At 35.4% G+C, this 19722-nt stretch overlaps 1 protein-coding gene across 1 annotated transcript; it reads right to left on the bottom strand.

The window, feature by feature from the left end:
- Window positions 1-7207: 7207 nt before the first annotated feature.
- LOC110800793 (leucine-rich repeat protein 2) lies at window positions 7208-13444 on the bottom strand. The gene is made up of 6 exons (XM_022006121.2): window positions 12883-13444; window positions 10340-10411; window positions 10087-10230; window positions 9929-10000; window positions 9770-9841; window positions 7208-7532 (listed from the first exon to the last, which is right to left on the bottom strand). The coding sequence occupies exons 1-6, from the start codon at window positions 13104-13106 to the stop codon at window positions 7460-7462; spliced, it is 657 nt and encodes a 218-aa protein (XP_021861813.1). The 5' UTR covers window positions 13107-13444; the 3' UTR covers window positions 7208-7459.
- Between the last annotated feature and the right edge of the window lie 6278 nt (window positions 13445-19722).

Genomic DNA, 19722 nt, shown 5'->3' with positions numbered 1-19722 from the left:
CAATAAGGTGTTGCATTAGCCTTTTCAATACCGTTGCATCTGATAAAAAATGTAGTAGTGCCACAACATGTACCAGTGTTTCTTGAGTTACAACCACAATCAACGTGCTCCTTTGGGATGCCTTACTACCTAGGAATACTAAAATAACACAATGCTTTGAAAAAAACCTACTATCTTATGTTCGAAGATTTTTGTAAGTGTTTGATTTAGAAGGCAATTTTAAACTTAATATTCTTTGGACCTAGTTGTTTGTATCTTGGTTTGATTATTTAGTGAGCTACATCCTTAATCAAAACATAAAACAACATACTCAAGCATAATACACATACACCAATATATAAACGCAAATGTAAAATTTGGTGAACTAGTATGGCCTCATTCACTTGGTCTTGAAGCATCAAATCTTCAAACTTCACCTTGTTAGCTTGTCACCGTCTTGAAATACATTCAAAATCTAACTTATATATAATTTTTAAATAAGCTACCTAGAAGTAATTGAATTAATAATCTAATTATTACAACAAAACTTCATGGTACGCAAACCATGTTTAACAACTTTACATTCAAAGATAAAACGGTTCGCATACCGTATTTAACTATCCTAGTTGGGCCATACTAGTCACCTGCATAACCTGCAATACGTAAAAATATAATATGCATTCATCCATTCGTACCCTAAAACGAATGGCCCACGTAAGGTTACACATAATTACATATTAATTAAAATCATGTTCATGTACACGCACTCTAAAAGATTAATTAATTCCAAATTATTAATCCTTAATTATATTCTAATAAAATATTTATTTAATTAAAAGTGATTTTTCTACGAAAAAATAATTAAAATAATTAATTTCAATAATTTCATTTAAAAGGCTCCCACTTAAACCAATACCCTTTGAACTTTTAATTTTAAATATTTAAACTCACGGTCCGGCCCAAGTAAAATATCGAAAAAGTCCAATGCTAGCCCCTACGTGCAAAAATAAGCCAAAAGCCCAAAAATTAGGCCTTGAATTAAAATCGAAGCAAAAACGCACATATGCAACGTGGGATTGGCTTGCACCCAGCCCACCGATGCCCTGTGCATCACCACTGCCGCACAAGACGTAGGCCTCAAGCCCACGCCTCGCACAACAACACACATGCACACAACGCGCGCCTATGCACGAGAATTGCTCGTTGCTGTTGTTGCTTCCCTAGCCCAGTGCGCGTTGGCTCGCAAGCTCTGTAGCACCGTTGTGGATGTTGTTCCAGGCCCCTCTCCCTAAGGGTTTTCCCAGCGCTGCCCGCAAGCATGGCATGGGACAACAACATGCCAGCGCCCAGCTTGCTGCTCCTCTTCTCGCTTCATACGCGTGCCACAACCATGGCACGAGGCCATGATGTGCGCTGCGCACACACACGGACAACTAACCCTCGCCTTGTGCGAGTGGTTGGTCATCAAACGAACATAAAAAATCCAATCTGTAATATTACTAAACAAGATTTGCACAATTTAAATTTATTCATAATTTCAACCATTCCAATCGCTTTTAATTACGAAAAATAATAAAAGTGGGTGGTTTATTAAAATTTCAAACAATCCAATTAATGAAATTAATAAATATAGGCTAACAATTATTCAAATTTAACGAACTATTATTATCAACAAAAATTTGAATACTTTATATAAACCAATCCAAGCATTTAAGTCGTTACAATCAATTAAATTTCAGATTTTTATCAAAATTGGTTTAGGTGAAAGAGTAAAATTTTAAATAAGCCATTTAAACATGAAATCATATTCCCCTACTCGCCTAAACAATTTTTCGGATCTAACCAATTAATCTAATTAATTTTCGATAAAATAATCAATAATTTAGGGTTTAACGGGATTAGGGTTTATAATTATAATTTATAAAATAACCTCATAATAATTATACACCATCAGTAGGAAAAATCTCAATTAATTATAATATAGATTAGCAATTATAATTAATTTTTAAAGCCGTAATTATTCATCTTTTAATTGATTAAACACGAAAAACGCCCAAAAAATCCAACTTCTGGAATGAATTTCGCAAATATAAATTCATGATTTTATCCTAGAACGTCGATTCCAATCGAATTAGACTCCGAAAAATTGAAAATCCGATACTTTTCCAAGCGTGCACAGCTGTTGGGCCTTGGGCCGCGCCCAGGCCAGCGCGTTGCTTGCTGCATAGCCCACGCGCACAACATGCAAAGCCTTGGGCTTGTCGCGTTGTTGTGCTGCCCATGGGCCTAGCACTTGCGCGCTTGGGCTCGTGGGCTAGCAGTTTGCTTGTTCCCCTTTCGCCTTGCGTCTAACGCTTACGGCTATTATTTATCGTATAGTACATGACGATCCAACGTCGTACGATACAATTATTCTTTTCGCCTAGTTTATGAATATGCACAATACGATATACGATTACGATCCAACGTCTTATCATATATTTACATTTTTCAAACTAATTTCCCGAATAGCCATTAAATGAATTTCCTATTCATTTAATCCGGCGATCTATTTTATGTCATTGGTGTGACCTTGTATGTTCAGTCAATAGTAAGTTGTGAGTCTAATAAGGATTAGAACTCATTGATCGGAATCAATGTTCCAGCTAGCTGTTCCGATCACTTGATCTCACTGAATTAATTATAGCGTAATTAATCTGAACCTTAGTATTGGACCAATGCACCTTGGGTGAAGGACACATTTCCTTCAAAGCCAAGATAATGCAAATCACTAATCACACTTTCGTGCCAATTCGAAACAAATTACACTCCAATATTCTAGCAATTTAGGTGAGCTAATCCTAAACTGACTAGACATGGAATCAAACATCATTTAATCAACTTAATCACACTATCAATCACAATATGTATAATCTCTAAAATCCCCAATTCTACATCCAAAGCTTCAACTCTAACCTCTAGATTATGACTACACGATAATCATGATTAGAACTAGGATTAAGCTAGAACAAAACTTAATCATGTATCTAATTGCAACAATTAAACTAATTCAATCATCAAAAATAAAAAAATTCAAATATGAAAAATTAACCCAAAAAAATTCATTAAAAATTCAATCACCTATGCAAAATTCAAATCAAAAAAATCAAGCATAAAACTAATCAAACATTAAGAACAAACAATTAAACAGAGAATTAAAGGTAATTACTTTCGAAAACATTGCTGACCCTAAACCTGAAATGTGCTTGCTTTCATTTTTATGTTTGTTTCTTTGAAGTAAAAGTCTGGATGCCTCACTCTGACTAAAAGAGTCACCTAAGCCTTGGTCGGGGAAAAATTTAATTTGTTGATCACCTTGACAATGACATCGCCGCCATACATGGCACCTATCAAGCAAAAACGACAAGTAGCAATACTACTCGTTCCTCGAACATACCTTGCACTAAACAAGTATGCTTGAAACTATTCATGAACTCCTTGTAACCAGATGATTTACGTGCATCGTATGCCTCATGAATATACAAAACGTATGCTAAGTATTACAACACAAAGCCAATCCGGTAGCAATGCTTGGGGGCTTGCGGAAAGCACTTCAAAATTGCTCCAAATGTCAATTTTATCGCAAATCCTCGATGCTAATGCTTATACATGTGTCATAGGGAGAAAATCCTAACGTTCACTTGCATAAGACGAATCTTAATCTGCTAAAACCCCTCAACTCTAAGAAAGGTTTACTGCTTAGAAATTGAAAGTTACTCCGAACTAACAAGGTGATAAAACATCATGAGTTCAAGAAAACTCTGATTATTCTAGTGCATCGAACATGCATGACAATCACTCTGCACATATCCATTCGTACAATTCGGTCATTGCTTCTAAAGCGATAAGAAAATCTCTATCGCAATAAGAAAAGGGAAGCAAAAGTGAATATTCGGGGGCTAAACCCCTAGTTCTTATACAAAAGCGGGGTACACGCGGAAGCTCCTCTTCCGCAAAACCCCGTGAACCCATGAGGCATATCCCTCTTGACGCTTCATCTTACAATCACGCTCTGAATCTACATATCTGAGCAAACCAGCGGGCCTTGTCGCCCACTACACTCGCAATCACCGTTAACCATGATCCCTTTTGGGAAAGTTACCGGCTTTTTCAAAAAAATATTTATTCAGGGTTTCTTGTTGTTTTCGCCATTTTGTTTTCAAGAAATACTCATACTCTGCACTCCGCATATTCCGAATAATAGCACTCCGCCACTCTGTCATTCACTCTGCCACTCTGACACTTAGCCACTCTTCCACTTTGCCACTCTGACACTTAGCCACTCTTCCACTCTGCCATTCTGCAATTCAGCCATTCAGCCACCCTGCCATTCTGCCGGGTTTTTCCCTTTTAAGATGTTTGTATCACGCCCTCTACATCTATTCCACCATCATGCCATTTTTCCAATTCCATCAAAGATTTCTTACGTATATCCTATTTTCAAAAAATTCTGCTATTTTCCAAAATCCGCCACTCTGCTAAACGATTTTAAAAATCTCCTGCTTTCGAAAAAATTATGAAAGTTCTCATCTGCCATCCATTCAAGTTTTCAAAAAGTTTCATCTACCATTTGAACACCTTCAATGACTTAGTGAGAAGGTATAATTTCAGCCAACAGATTCAATGACTCGTGAGGAAAAATGTTGACGTTCCAAGTGACCCTTAAGTTAAATGTTATCACTCGGGGGCACGTGAGACTCTCGCATGAGTTTGGTCCACTCAAGGACATTCTCCAAAAAGCACCTCGTCTAACAATAATGTGATCATCGTTTTAATCAGACTCAATCAAAGTGGGGGCTAACTGTAGACGCCTACATTTGACCCCTGGCCAGAAGCAGTAAGTTCAATGATAAAACCGTGAAAAGAGATAGTATCTGGAATAAACCGGAAGAATCTAAAAACGCGTGGATAGATTTTCCAGCGCTAGAAAATTCTAGTGTGTGGCACCCACGCGCCATCCAAGCGCCACTCTTTTCAGGCGTTGCAGTTTGGTTCACACCCAATCACGGCAAAGGATAAAATTCCAGAATGAGCTCTCGCTGACTCATATTCTAACAAATATAACGTATCCTTACCAGTGCTACTATATTCCAGCGCTGGCCAGGCTAGCGCTAGTAATTTCTATCGCTTGCATTTCAGTTTCAGTGAACTTCGAACTCTTCAAATGTCTATCTTTACCTGGCCAGTTTCACTATAAATATAAATACAGGCCTAGAAAATCCGAATATCGGTACCAAATCCTAACGAGTTCCTAACCTTAAGCTTGAGGATTAACCGAAACTTAAACACATCCCTACGTTCGTAATAGCTTTGCTCAGATTAACTCTTGTTATCGAGCCTCTGTCGGCATAAACACTCGAATCATCCCATTCATAGCCGAAGTTATAGTCAATTCTCTAGCCTAAACTAAGGGAATCTAAGGGGAAACTCTGAAGGAATCGCACCAAGATCTAGGAGCGCTCAATCTGTTGGGAAGTTCCAAGCATAAAAGGAAATCCAGCAAGGACAAGTGGTATGTGTTCATGAGAACCACAATATAGTCAAATCTATATTGTAACTTAACATTAACTTTTATCTCTTTCATCACTCAATAAATTGTTCACATAATATGTTATTGAATCACGCCTAATAAGATAATCTCTGGACAAATCGGTATTGATAGGCTCCTTAAATCAATTTAAATCACTATATCACATTGGTTGGTTAATTGTCATGCATTAAAATCAACTCATATTAGTAATGTAGCCTAACATTTGTCCCTTTCGTCGTTGCATTGAACTAGTAAGGACAGTCACATGGGCTAATTATGGGCACTCCCCGTTTTAGTAAATGTCCCCCGAACCCTCAATCCCTACTCTGTGGTTGTACATTGAACGATCTCCACATCAGGCATCACAAGGGAGTCTAAAGTTGTCGTGGTCAAATACGTGAGCCTGAGTTTCGATTGCTACTTGCGCATCACAATAACCGGGTTTTTTTCTTCAGTTTTCTCAATGTCGTTGAAAACTGAATGGCGACTCCACGGTCTAGAAAATAGGAGGCTACGGCAACCTAGTTAGTCTCCGTTTACTCAATATTGATTGTCACGCTTGCGAGGGTAGTCGTAGAGCAATTTCTTCGGAAACGCTCGTCCTTTTCGACCCCCCTCACAACTTTCCCTTTGAAACATAAAATCTCTCACACATTTGCATTGTCATATTTTAGATAAAAGTGAAAACATTATCGATAAACGTAATTTACATTGTTTAACTAATAAAAAAAATTCTTTATCAACATTAATTAGATGTTAAATCACGTGCATGATACCGAACATAAAGAATGGAAAGATACGGATGGAGTAACTTGGTGTGTATCACCATGTCGACTATCAGGAAGACAAACACTTTTTTGTGTGTTTGTCTTCAGTATATATCTCGATTATATTATGGACCTTCTCATCGTCACAACAGTGTAGAGAAGACATATTTTGCGCTATATAATGCAAGGTTATAAGTTTTCCATATTTGAGTTGTATTAGTGAATAAGTACTCGTATAAATTAAGTTAATGATAAAGATCGCAAGGTACGACAATTAAAATGTGTCGCAATCTTACGTATGACTCTTTTAATGGCTCATCAAATTAAATATTACTATTAACATCATAATTTTACTATGAAAATATATAAATAAATAAATAAAACAATTTTTTGTTAAGAGTTATAGAAACAATATAACCCATGTATGATTTCTCTAAAGGATTCTCTAGCTAAGTGAACTTGATTCAATTTGATGTCCAATTCAGATTAGGAAAATTTGGTAATATTAATCCAACCTTTGACCGATTTTCTTTTATTAAGCCCACCTACGACATATTTTTTAATAATCCCACCTTTATTACCCAACAACTTTTATTGGGCCCAACAGGTCATAAAACTGTTGTAAGCGGCATTATTTCTCTATATGGCAGTACTCTCTCTCGATATATTCAGTCATCATCATCAATTCATCACCATCTTGTTGACTTTTTCACCGATTACCGGCCACTTAAGCCCAATAAAAGTCGTCGGGTAGTAAAGGTGGAATTATTAAAAAATATGTCGTAGGTGGGATTAATAAAAGAAAATCGGCCAAATGTTGGATTAATATTACCAAATTTTCCTTCAGATTAAAGGGGTGTTTTGCTTCTTTGTTTTTCAGAGAGCAGAGACATTTCAAACGGCTAAAATAACATTATCTGGAAAATGTAGGTCTAATAGCAGGACATATATGCTATTTTTAGTTAACTTTGTTAACAATCACGTTTTGACCGTCATATAATCTTCCCATTCATATAAAATTACTACAAACAGCTTTGCACTTTGTATAACCCAAGTATTCGACTTATCACCACCTTACATTACATATGTAACTACAAGCATGAAACTACTCATGCGACTGTATGACGAGAAGCAAACCAGTCTTTCAAACACAGTTTGTGTCGTAACTTGCAAGTCCGACCAACTCAGGACCTTCCAAACGAGCGTTGTTCTCAAAGCTGCAAAAATAGACACCGAACGTTCGGTCTGTTTGTCTTAGAAACACAATTATCTTTGTGTATAACATTTTTGCAACAATTGACTGAAATCATACAACATAAAGAAAATACTTCATCTGTTCTTGTATCTGAAACACATTAGTCTTTTGTATCACATGCAGCAAAAAGTCAGTCACTAGACATGAAATTTAGTTATTACTCGTTTAAGGTGATTTTATTCAGAAAACCTAGACCTTAAAATTAAAAATTGGTTGATGGTCAAATGTTCATTAATTCTCAGATGGACCAAAAATACTTGATTTCTACAACAGAAAATCAAAATATCTCCCTCTAAGCAGGAATAATAGTATTCACCAGATGTCAGATAAATTACCATTCACTTATGATCAAAAGATAAATTACCATTCACTCTAGCACTTTGACAAGAGGAAAAATCCAAAAGCAACTACGGAGTACTTCGTATTACTTTTACAGATTATCGTATTTTGACTAGAAATCCACCCGTGGCAAGAATCATGTCGGATGGTGCTGTCTTACATTTTATGTTTTTTTGGATCAAAGGTGCTGTCTACATATACAAATGCAACTTTCACAAAATCCTTCTTTCATTCTGTTTTCTTTGTTTACATTTTAAAATTCTTTTTCATTTCATAAGGGAATGATGGGACAAAAGACAGATTGGCTACTTAGCTACTAGAAAAAACAATGAAATGCATCAACCTGACAATTGCTAGCACCCTACACATTTGTACAAGGTACTAAAGACAACTAACATTTTCTGGAAGCGCAACTTAATTACAGTAGTATTCTACTCCATCCATTTCACAATTTTTTTCATGGTTGACTTATCAAAAGATTTTAAAAAAAATGAAAAGGAACTAAGAGAAAAATGAAGAATTTAGTTATGCCAGAATTAAAACAGAGGAAAATCATTGTTAATCATTCGTCTTGACAGACATACAACCACCACCACCTATCTGTGTTCTCAACAAAGGTCAATGTTACATCCTAAACCTAAATGACGGACGGAATTGGCTACTAGACCTGGTTATTGGACAGGGTAGTCCAATGGATATAGGGTTAGGGTCAAGTTAATAGGGCTTTTATTGGGCAGGGCTCTTATTGGACAGGGCCTTTATTGGACAGGGTCATTATAGGGTCAAACTTATACTACAATTATTTTGAAAATTAAAATAGCAATGATACAAAAAATTACGTGTATAGATTCGTATTTACTTGTACATGCACATGGCTCTTTTATTTTTCATTTTTCATTGCTCGTTTATTGACCCGCTCACTAATGACCCGCTTTTGACCCGCGACCCGTTTTTGACCCGCCCATTATCGACCCACTAAAAATGACCCTTTCAATACCCGACCCTCTTTTGACCCGCACCGACCCTGACCCGCCCCTCCCGATAACCAGGTCTATTGGCTACACAATCCACTTCTTTTTTGAAGTAGTGAAACTATCATATCATTTAGTTAGAATCCAACATTTTAAAATCCAGATATATGTGCAGATACATCTTTCTGACATTGATTACTGTTGTTGTTATGAGTGAAAATATCCCTTAAACTTTAACATCCTAAATCAAATATACACACATCCTATATTTGTATATTTCTTTACTTGAGATCTACAGACAAATTTCACATCATATCTTACACCCATCAGGCCATCTTTCATCATTAACAAGAGTTAACTTTAATCAAGAATCAGATTTTAAGTCCCGTGATTTATAGGTTTTCCAAGAAAACACTGCCAGGTCTAAGGATTGGGCAAGGAAGATGAGCAAATGAGCAATCTTACAGAGAAGCTAGGAAGGAAGGGTGATATAAAAGGACATAAATGCAGCATGAAGGGATTAGGAAAATCGACACAGGATAGCATAGTAATTAACTTGATGCCTGAGAAACAAAAGCAGCACCCTCCTGATACTATTAATTCTACTATAAACTACAAAAGGAAGAAAGGCCATGGGCCCCTTCTGCAAAAGACGGCAGCAGTGCCAATATCCTGACATCATACTTATATATGAATGCCTAATGAAGTAACACAGCTTTCGGAAAAGCATAATAAAGTTAATCTTTATTGAATGAATGGCTTGTTGGTTTATGTACTAATGACAAAAGACATGGAGAAAACCGGTTCAGTAGTACCCCAAGAATGTGAGCTGCTGCAACTATGCGGGTAGATGGAAAGCAAACATATAGTACAGAAGAAAGGCACTTACTTCTCCAAAGGAATGTGCTCAAAAGGCCCAGATGTTGGAATTGTTCCGCATAAATGGTTGTTGGAAACATCTCTAGAAAAGTAGAAAAGACTTGTCAAATAACAGATGCACAAACCAAATGAAGAATACATTGCAAAGTCTTCAACAAGAACAACTTACACAACTTTCAAGCTGGAAATCTTAGCCAGCTCCCTCGGGATATGACCAGTTAATTGGTTATTGTTCAGTCGCCTACCAAAGTTAGAAACGTAAGTAATTTCACAAAAGTAGGTAACACAATGAGAGAAAACAAACGGTAGAGACAAGCTCATACTTACAAGAATACAAGGGATTTTAGATTTCCCAGTTCCGCAGGAATGTTTCCTGATATATTGTTGTTATATAAATCCAAGCTAATTAGGCTCTTCAGATTTCCAAGCTCAGCGGGAATGGTCCCTTGAATATTATTCTTGTACAGTTCTCTGAATCAGCAGGTAGAGGGAGACTTAGTCATAGGAGGTTTATTTGATTCAGCTGCACCCAAGTCAGCTATCAACCAACTTAGGTAAACAGGATAAGGAGGACACTTACAGATACTGGAGATTTTCAAGCTTTCCGAGATCAGGCACTAGGTTTCCAGAGAGGTTTGAATTGCCAAGATCTCTGCATATAAAATCATACCATGTTGACATCAAACAATTTGGTATAGTAGTATAGTACAAACACAAATTCCAAAATCTTAAGACCAGCAAGGTACAAAAAAAAAACACTTAAACAGATCCTGTCAAGACATAGTTTCGAAAATGCCACTTCAACTTTCACTGGAAGAAGAGTGATCCTAAGCTGCTATGTGCATGCAAAAGCAATACCAAACAAAATCACTACAAAAATCACATATTTGAGTGCTCGAGGAGACTTAAAGGAGAATCACTCAAGAAACAGTTATACAAAACTTCTTCTCGTAGCCAGGAATGGTTCACGTTACGACCTTCCAAAAAAAAGTAACTTGAACTGCAAACTCAAATATCTCTTTTGCAAAGGTACTCAATTGGCTAAAACATAGGATCATGTTTCATAACACCTTGGCTCTTTTAAGTGATCTTTCAACGAAGATCATGTTGAAGATACATCGAGGTGAATTCGTCAATTACCAACATGGGCCGAAGCCACATGCCACCTTCCCCCAACCCCCCCCCCCCCCCCCCCCCCCTCGGTCAAAAACATTGGAGCATCCCTAAATGGTGTTCCAACCTCAACGTAGCATAGTTGCAACTGCTGATGACCCATTTTTGACATCATGCCTCTGATGTTCTCCATCTCCACCACTGGATAATCCAGTAGACTGAATATCAAAATCAAAGCCACAAAAAGTAAAGGAACACTTCCTTATTTCTACTTAAGTTGCAGCACTTCCTTTTCGGGGAAGTACTAAATTAATAGCAACATTGTTTTATCAATTTAACTAATTGTTAAGGGTTGGCCTTTGGATTCACTCTTTATCATTCCTAATTACATGGGTTCCCTTCTTATGTGTCTTCTCTTAACATGGGGCTCCTTAACATGCGTAAAAGAACCTAGGACATTATTCACATCCAACAAAGACACCTCAAAATGATAGTTTATCAGGTTTTTATAACAAGCATAAAGCTGTACGAAGTTACGAACCTCTTGTCCCTAGAGTGCTAGATGGCAATGTTTCATCTTTGAAGAGTTTGAGCTGTTCCCATACAAGTCTTTCCTTCAAAGAATAACAATAATTTTCCCCTAACTCACTCTATAACTCTACTTAAAGATTGTTTCTCCTAAAAACTTCATTGAGAGCTGACATACTCGGCGGAAGAAATATATAGCAAGACCTTTTCCTTTCGAAGGACCAGCATACTAAGTAATCGAGTATAACACTAATTGCAGACTTCCAATACCTTTTAGGTTCTTATACAGATCAAATAATACAGCATCATATATACATGACGCATCAGCAGTAATGACATAAATAGAGAATAACTTCAGCACAAATTTCCATGAACAAGTAAAGCATCAAGGACCTCCAGGTTCACTAACAAATCAAGTTGCTACTTGCTGCCAAAGTTAAACTGTTATTATTTAGATACCGATTCAAAGAAGAATACATGTACAAAGAAAATATGGAACAGTGCAGTCACTTAAAAAATGCATAATTTAATGAACATATGCAGAGGTCATATCATTCATGTGAGCTAACTAGAGAAACTTACGTCCCGCCACACCATCATATGGTGTTTCCACAATACCCCCACAACTCAAAAACGCTTCGTTCTCCAAAAAAAACTTCAGTTCATGAAGAAAACCAAAAGGCAAAATATTCACCCTTAAAATCATCCAACAAAATAAGCAATAATTCATACAACCGAAATGTTAATAATAGATTAATTATAGATTATAGTGAACCCAATTCAACCAAATCCCCTGTCCAAAATATATAACCAATATTCTATCAAAGGTACCGTACTCTACTTAAAACAACAAGAATGTAATAACAACTCCTTTTTTGTATTTTTTTACGAATACCATATACGGAGTACTGCTTAACACCACAGGAATGTGATAACAAATTTTCTTTATTATTTTCTTACAAGTACCATAAGAATGTGATAACAGTATGCATTCAACAAACAAAGAACTGTTCAAGAGAAGTGATAAAATCCAATTTGTAACAGAACGGGAAATCCGTATAGCTCAATTTAACCACTCTCTCCCATTTTAAACCATTCTAAAACGAATGTACATAAAACAAAACCAAAACCAATTCGAGACCAATCCCCACACAGAAAATTTACACTCACAAAACCACCCAACAAAACAACAAAGCAAGCACTTCACAGATACAAGCTCATGCAAATAAACGACTGAACCCAATTACTTACTTACTCAAATTAACATCATATAAAGTTCAGTCAAATGCTCAAAAAATTCGAAATCAGTACACCAAATAATCAAAAACTCATTCAAAATTGAAACCTAGGACACACAAAATTCCACCACATAAAATCATCAAATACACTTAAAAAATCAATTAAATCAACACCCAAATCAAAAACTAATTCCAAAATTCAAATAATCAACAATCAAAATAGGAGATAGAAAGAGGATTATACACTCGGGTGACATGATTATCAGAGTTGCAGGTGATGTGAAACCAAGTACAAGGGCTAACAAGATTCGGATCCCAGCTTTCAAGAACATTATCCGGATCCTTCAAACTCTTCCTCAAAGCAAAAAGAGCATCTCCTTCAGAATTCCCAGATACCCAATTCACCAAAATCAAAGAAAAAAACACCCAAATCATCGAATTCATACATGAAGCTTTGAACCCCACCATTTCAAAACCCACTTTGTAAATTTTTAGGGTTTGATACCAGCAAAAAGAACCAGAAATTGCAGAAAGTTCACAGCTTTGTTGCTATTTGTACTTGAAATGAAAGGGAGTAAAATCAGCTTTGGGAATAGAAGACGGAAAAGGAAAGAAAAAGGAGGAATATTTGGTATGATGAATTGGTGAAACGCGTGGGTGGTATTGAAGGAGAGAGGAAATGGAGCAGTTTCAGTTTGACTTGGAAAAAGGTTGGAACTTGCAAATTTCTTAATGGTGGTGGTGGGAGTGGAATTGAGATGACTGGATTTTCAAGTGAAAGGCAGCAAAATTTGACCAAGTCAACCATGAAATGAAGATTAATACAAGTCCAAAGTCGTTATGTTAGTCAAGATGTGGAATTTGAAGTAGGGTAGTGATATTTCTTGTGTGCATTTGAAGAGGAAGTGAAGTCTATCGATGCAAAGTAATCTATTAAATTATGTATTTGACGAGTTGTTTTGTTTGATTGATATGAAAATATATGAAAATTGTCATAAATGACCTTTTATAAATTCGACTTTGTGAGAAATGACTTTTTATAAGTAAAGTGACGAATTAAGATCTTAATGAACTTCTTTTTTGTTGGTTGAGACCTATGGCCGGAAAATGGGCATTGACCATAATTCTCCGGCGTTGGCTCATCGAGTACCGGTCACATGACCATGAAGAACTTTAACTTTTCCCCTCAAATCCCAACCCCTTTTATTGAAGTTTGTAAGAAATGATCTTTTATGTGATCACCTTTGTGAGAAAGAACCTTTTGAAAAAACAAGTTGGGAATTTGGGACTTTAAATCACATTTTGGTTGGAGCTTTAGCTGGATTTCGAGCAATGACTTTGTTTCGTAGCGTTAACTTGTTTTAACATATCACAAATTCCAAGAAAAAAAAGAAACTGCAAGGAAATAAAGTGTTGAATACAGCCAAAATAAAAGCTAAATACAACACTTAAATGGAAACTCAACAAAGCCAAGCAATTAAAATGTTGAACTATTCCCCAATCTAAATAAACAAAAGCATAGTTGTTAGTGGTGAATTTGAATTTCACATATTAGGGCAAAGGGGTAGCACCACACGGTGGGTGGGGTTGACATGCGGGGGGGGGGGGGGGGGGGAGTTCAGCTCTGAGGACTGACTCTTCACTACCCTTGTAAGCCACCCTCTCCAACATACTAAAAATAGAAATTTCATATAATACATTGAAAGTTTGAATATACAAAGTCTCTCTACTCTATGGAAGTTTCGTTAAACAAAACCTCAACTTCACCAAAAATTTCAATAAATAAAATCTCTCTACTTCATGGAATTTTCGATTAAACAAAACCTCAACTTCATTAAAATTTTGAATATACAAACATCAACTTGATGGAATTTTGGATTAAAAAAAATGTCCATGTTACAGAAATTTGGATAAAACCAAACCCCGACTTCACAAAAATTTGGATAAACAAAATCTCTACTTCTATGAAATTCCGATTACCAATTTACATATCACTTCTCCCTCTTAGGCTCTCACGCAGTCAAACTCCAATTCTTTAAGGCAATAAATAATCAGTCATGGGTGCAACTTAGACTAGACCATAAATAATCAACATGAACCCAAGTAACTACTACCTTAAAATTTTAAGATGTTTGCACATTTCATCATTTTTAAAGAATATTTGCACAAATTCAATGACATTAATTATGATTGGTTTACTCCATAATACGCAACTTTATTATTTGAACAACTACACGTAGGGGTGCAAATGAGCTAACTTGGGCAGAGTATTACCCTTTTTCATGTTCATGTTCCTTTAAAATTAAAAATAAGTCATTGCTCAAAATCCAGCTAAGGGTCAACAACCAAAAATGTAATTTAAAGTCTTTTCTCACAAAGATAACCGCATAAAAGGTCATTTCTACTCCCTCCGTCCCTTTTTGTTCTTTGTGTTTGGTATTATGCACGTGATTTAACGACTAACTAATGTGCATTGTGTCTCTAGTCGTTTCTTTTCTCTCCCCCTCTTCTCTCTGAAACCCTAGCCTCCCTTAGTAATTTTTGAAGGGGCTTCCATCGGTTTTTACCGGTGAAAACCCCCAATCTTTGTTTTTTGTTGCTTTTCCTTCTGTTTCGTTTGTTTATTTTTAGTTTTACAATAAAGCTTTCTCCTTTGCGAAAATCTATTCTCGCTCGAAAGACATGGTTTTTCTTCTCCACCCTTCGAGGAAAACTTTTTCTTGTTTATTATATTGTCCAAGATCGCAAATCTAATGAATTAACGTAAAATTGGTTCATAGGGGGGTAGGGGTTCAGCTCCGGGGACTGACTCTTCACTAACCTTGCCAGCCACCCTCTCCAATATACTAAAAACTGAAATTTCATATGATACATTGAAAGTTTGAATAGACAAAGTCTCTCTACTCTACGGAAGTTTCGTTAAACAAAACCTCAACTTCACCAAAAATTTCAATAAATAAAACCTCTCTACTTCATGGAAGTTTCGATTAAACAAAACCTCAACTTCACGGAAATTTTGAATATACAAACATCAACTTGATGGAATTTTGGATTAAAAAAACTCCCATGTTACGGAAATTTGGATTAAACTAAACCCCGACTTCACAAAAATTTGGATAAACAAAATCTCTACTTCAATGAAATTCCGATTACCAATTTACATATCACTTCTCCCTCTTAAGCTCTCACGCAGTCAAACTCCAATTCTTTAAGGCCATAAATAATCAGTCATGAGAGTTACTTAGACTAAACCATAAATAATCAACATGAACCCAAGTAACTACTACCTTAAAATTTTAAGATGTTTGCACATTTCATCATTTTTTGAGAATATTTGCACATATTCAATGACATTAATTATAATTGGTTTACTCCATAATACGCAACTTTATCATTTGAACAACTAAACGTAGGGGTGCAAATGAGCTAAGTTGGGCAGAGTATTACCCTTTTCATGTTCATGTTCATGTTCATTTAAAATTTAAAATAAGTCATTGCTCGAAATCCAACTAAAGGTCATAGTCAACAACCAAAATGTGATTTAAAGTCTTTTCTCACAATGATAGTCACATAAAAGGTCATTTCTACTCCCTCCGTCCCTTTTCGTTCTTTGTGGTTGGTATTATGCACGTGATTTAACGACTAACTAATGTGCATTGTGTCTCTAGCCGTTTCTTTTCTCTCCCCATCTTCTCTCTGAAACTCTAACATTCCTTATTAATTTTTGAAGGGGCTTTCATCGATATTTACCGGTGAAAAACCCCAATCTTTGTTTTTAGTTGATTTTCCTTCTGTTTTGTTTGTTTATTTTTAGGTTTACAATGACGCTTTCTCCTTTGCGAAGATCTTTTCTTGCTCGAAAGGCATGGTTTTTCTTCTCCTCCCTACGAGGGAGATTTTTTCTTGGTTATTCTATATTCCAAGATCGCAAATCTAATGGATTACCATAAAATTGGTTCATAGATAAAGAATTGTGTGGGATCGCAAAAGTTATCAATTTGTCGAATGCAATTAATCGATGCATCAGATGAACACCACCCTCGCGACTACAAAAAATCGTTAGATCGTCCCACCGAAAAAGTTGTATATTCCAGCGACATGTGCGAGAGATTTCCCACAATGTAAGATCTACTCAACGACCGTAGTTTTGATGAAGGAAACATTTATTTGATTCGATTTGTTATGTACGGTTAGATTCAAATTTCTTTTGTAGATATCGTATGATGTTTTTTATTAATGAATTACTTTTACTATTAAAAAACAAACTGATATGCATTGAGATTCCTCTATTTTTTTTAAATAAGACAAATTACGTTTATTTATAATGTTTTCACTTTTATAAAAAAAATCTGACATTAGGAATGTGAGAAAGATTTAATGCCTCGGTGGAAAAGTCTACGAGATTAAGTGTTTCAATAAATTTAATTGGTTAAAATAATCATTGGGAACAAATTTTGATAGAATATTAAGGCATTTATGTGAAAATATAAAAGAAAAAAATCTCAATGTAAAGAACAAAATGGGACACCCAACCCAAAAGGAATACATAAAGAACAATAAGGGACGATGGAGTAACAAATTCCAATAAAAGGGGGTTGGAATTTGAGGGCAAAGATAAAAAAAAAAAATTAAGTAGAAAATTAAGTTTTTCATGGTCAAGTGACCGACACATGATGGGCCAACGCCGAAAAATGATGGTCAACACCGGAACATTGTGTTCAATGCTCATTTCCGACCAAAGGTCCCAATCAACAAAAAAAAAAGTTCATTAAGGTCCCAATTTGCCACTTTGCTTGTAAAAAAATCATTTCTCACAAAGTCGACGTATAAAAGGTCATTTCTGATAAATTGTCCAAAAGTATATACTACTAAAAAATATAGTTGTATACTTGACAAAAATGGAATAAGGGTGAAACTTTGTTCTGTTTGCTTAAAATAAGGTGATTTAAAAACTCTGTTCTATTTGCTTGAAATAAGGTGATTTAATATGGATTTTAATGGTTTGAGTCTGAATTCGTGTCTAATTGAATGTTGACCGTACATATTTTTTACTCTCATGTACATGAAAATGTACTACGTTACGTAGTATCATGTGAGAGTTGTTAAAATTGTTGCGAAAGATACTTAATTATTACGAAGTACTTCGTACCAAATAATGAAGACTACAACAAAACAAAAGTGGGATTTTCTAATTATAGAATAATATGAAGTACTACTTTTCTTCACTTTTATTTTAGCCCTTACTTTCTACCAATTGTTGTATACGAAGTATGTATAATCATACACTCCAACTTCATAATCCTATCATCAATCAATTATAGCTTAACTATAATCTTTTGGTATATTTTTTAATACAATACAACATTTTGGTGTTCACTAGTTGGAATTGATTGTTTCAAGGAGGCAAATAGACAACGAAAGTGATAAAGGTTGCAAGTGTAACGTGGCACAATGACATGTCGTATTTTAAAATTGGAAAGTAAGATTATTAACATTTCTACAATATTTTACATGTCATGAAAAAGGGAGAAATGTTTAATAACCTAATTTACAAATTGATATGTATTTTTTTATTTTTGTAAATTATTTATAATTTATACGGAGTATAGAAAATAAAAATAAAAATAAAAATAAAAATAAAAAATACCTATTAAAATATGGAAAATTAGTTCTAATAATCCAACATTTGGCCGGTCATTTAATAACAGTCCCACTAATACGATATCTCACACTAATCCAATCTTTGACACCTATTTTCCATGCCTTATGGTCGGTTACCTGAAACAAAAGTCAACAACTTTCAAATTGACTCTATTTAGCTTTTTTTTTTTGACGGGGACTCTATTTAGCTGACTTGGCTTATAATTACGTTTTATTTTATTTTAATTTGTGTATCTCTGTCCCCCTCTCTTCTTCGTGTTCCTTTATCTTTAACTTTTCTTTCAAATTTTCTAACCACATTATTAGTAATAATAATTCGATTTAACTTTGATTATTGTCATTAGTAATGGTAATTAGTTTGACCAGAACTCTTGGGAGGGAGAGGGTGGCTATTTATTTGCCCCACATTCAATATTTCTTTCTACGAAAAAGAGAGAGATCGGAGAAAGTGATAGAAATACAAGAAGTAAGGTTGCAGAGAAGAGATCCGACGGGTGTGTGAATTCCTTTAATTGGAGGGTGAAAACTGAAAACCAATTGGAAGTTTATTTCTTTCTCTCCTTTCTCCACCCTCTTCTTCGGGTCACGTGTGATAGGTAGAGCATCTTAATTTAATGGTAAGTAAATTGGTAAGTTTCTTTCATTTTCCACATCAGATTTTCGAGCTATTACTTTTTCATGTGTATTTTAGCATAATGGTTAGCAAGTTGCATGAATTTTTTAAACAATTTGTTTAATTTAGTTTTATTATTCAATTCACATGTTTATCAAATAAAAAATTTCTTTTATGTTCTTTCTTTCCCAAACTAATTAGCTTTGTGGAGCTAATTTGCTTAACTTGGCTAATTGCTCATATGTACTCCAATGGTTGGCTAGTAGCTAGAAAATTTATGAAAATTGCAAGCTAGTCCCTATGTGTAACCATTGGATATGCTCTTAGAAGATTCATTGATACAAAAACTCATTAATTTATTTTGTATTATACGAAAAAGATACGTACAAATATCCTCGAACTTGTTGTTTTAAGGGGAAGATGTATGAGGACTAAATTGACAGACTATCACCTATGAATGGCAAAACAACCGATGGAAACCGAAACCGAGGTGTTTGAAAATGGAAGCCACGGTGGTGGTGTCGGTATCGGTGGAGGAGAAAGTGAAAGAGAAGGGGAAGGAGAGGTGGAGAAATGGGAGATACGGCTGTGTGGGATCAGGGCCGGCTCCGACCATTTGGTGGCCCTGTGCTAAGCTCATCAATGAAGTTCATATGAGGCCCCTACAAATACAGTATTTTAGCTTTTTTTTTATAATTGAGGATTTTCATTGCTTTAAACGAGCAAGGTGCTTAGTTCAATACATTAGACAACAGACTTAAGCAACTGAATTTAACGATTAAGCCTGTAATACCCCGCATTTTTAAAACT

The sequence above is a fragment of the Spinacia oleracea genome, chromosome 1 (genome assembly GCF_020520425.1).
Source record: "Spinacia oleracea cultivar Varoflay chromosome 1, BTI_SOV_V1, whole genome shotgun sequence".
Taxonomy (NCBI): domain Eukaryota; kingdom Viridiplantae; phylum Streptophyta; class Magnoliopsida; order Caryophyllales; family Amaranthaceae; genus Spinacia; species Spinacia oleracea.
Note: the sequence above shows the minus strand (reverse complement) of the source record. Positions and strands in the feature narration are given on the sequence as shown.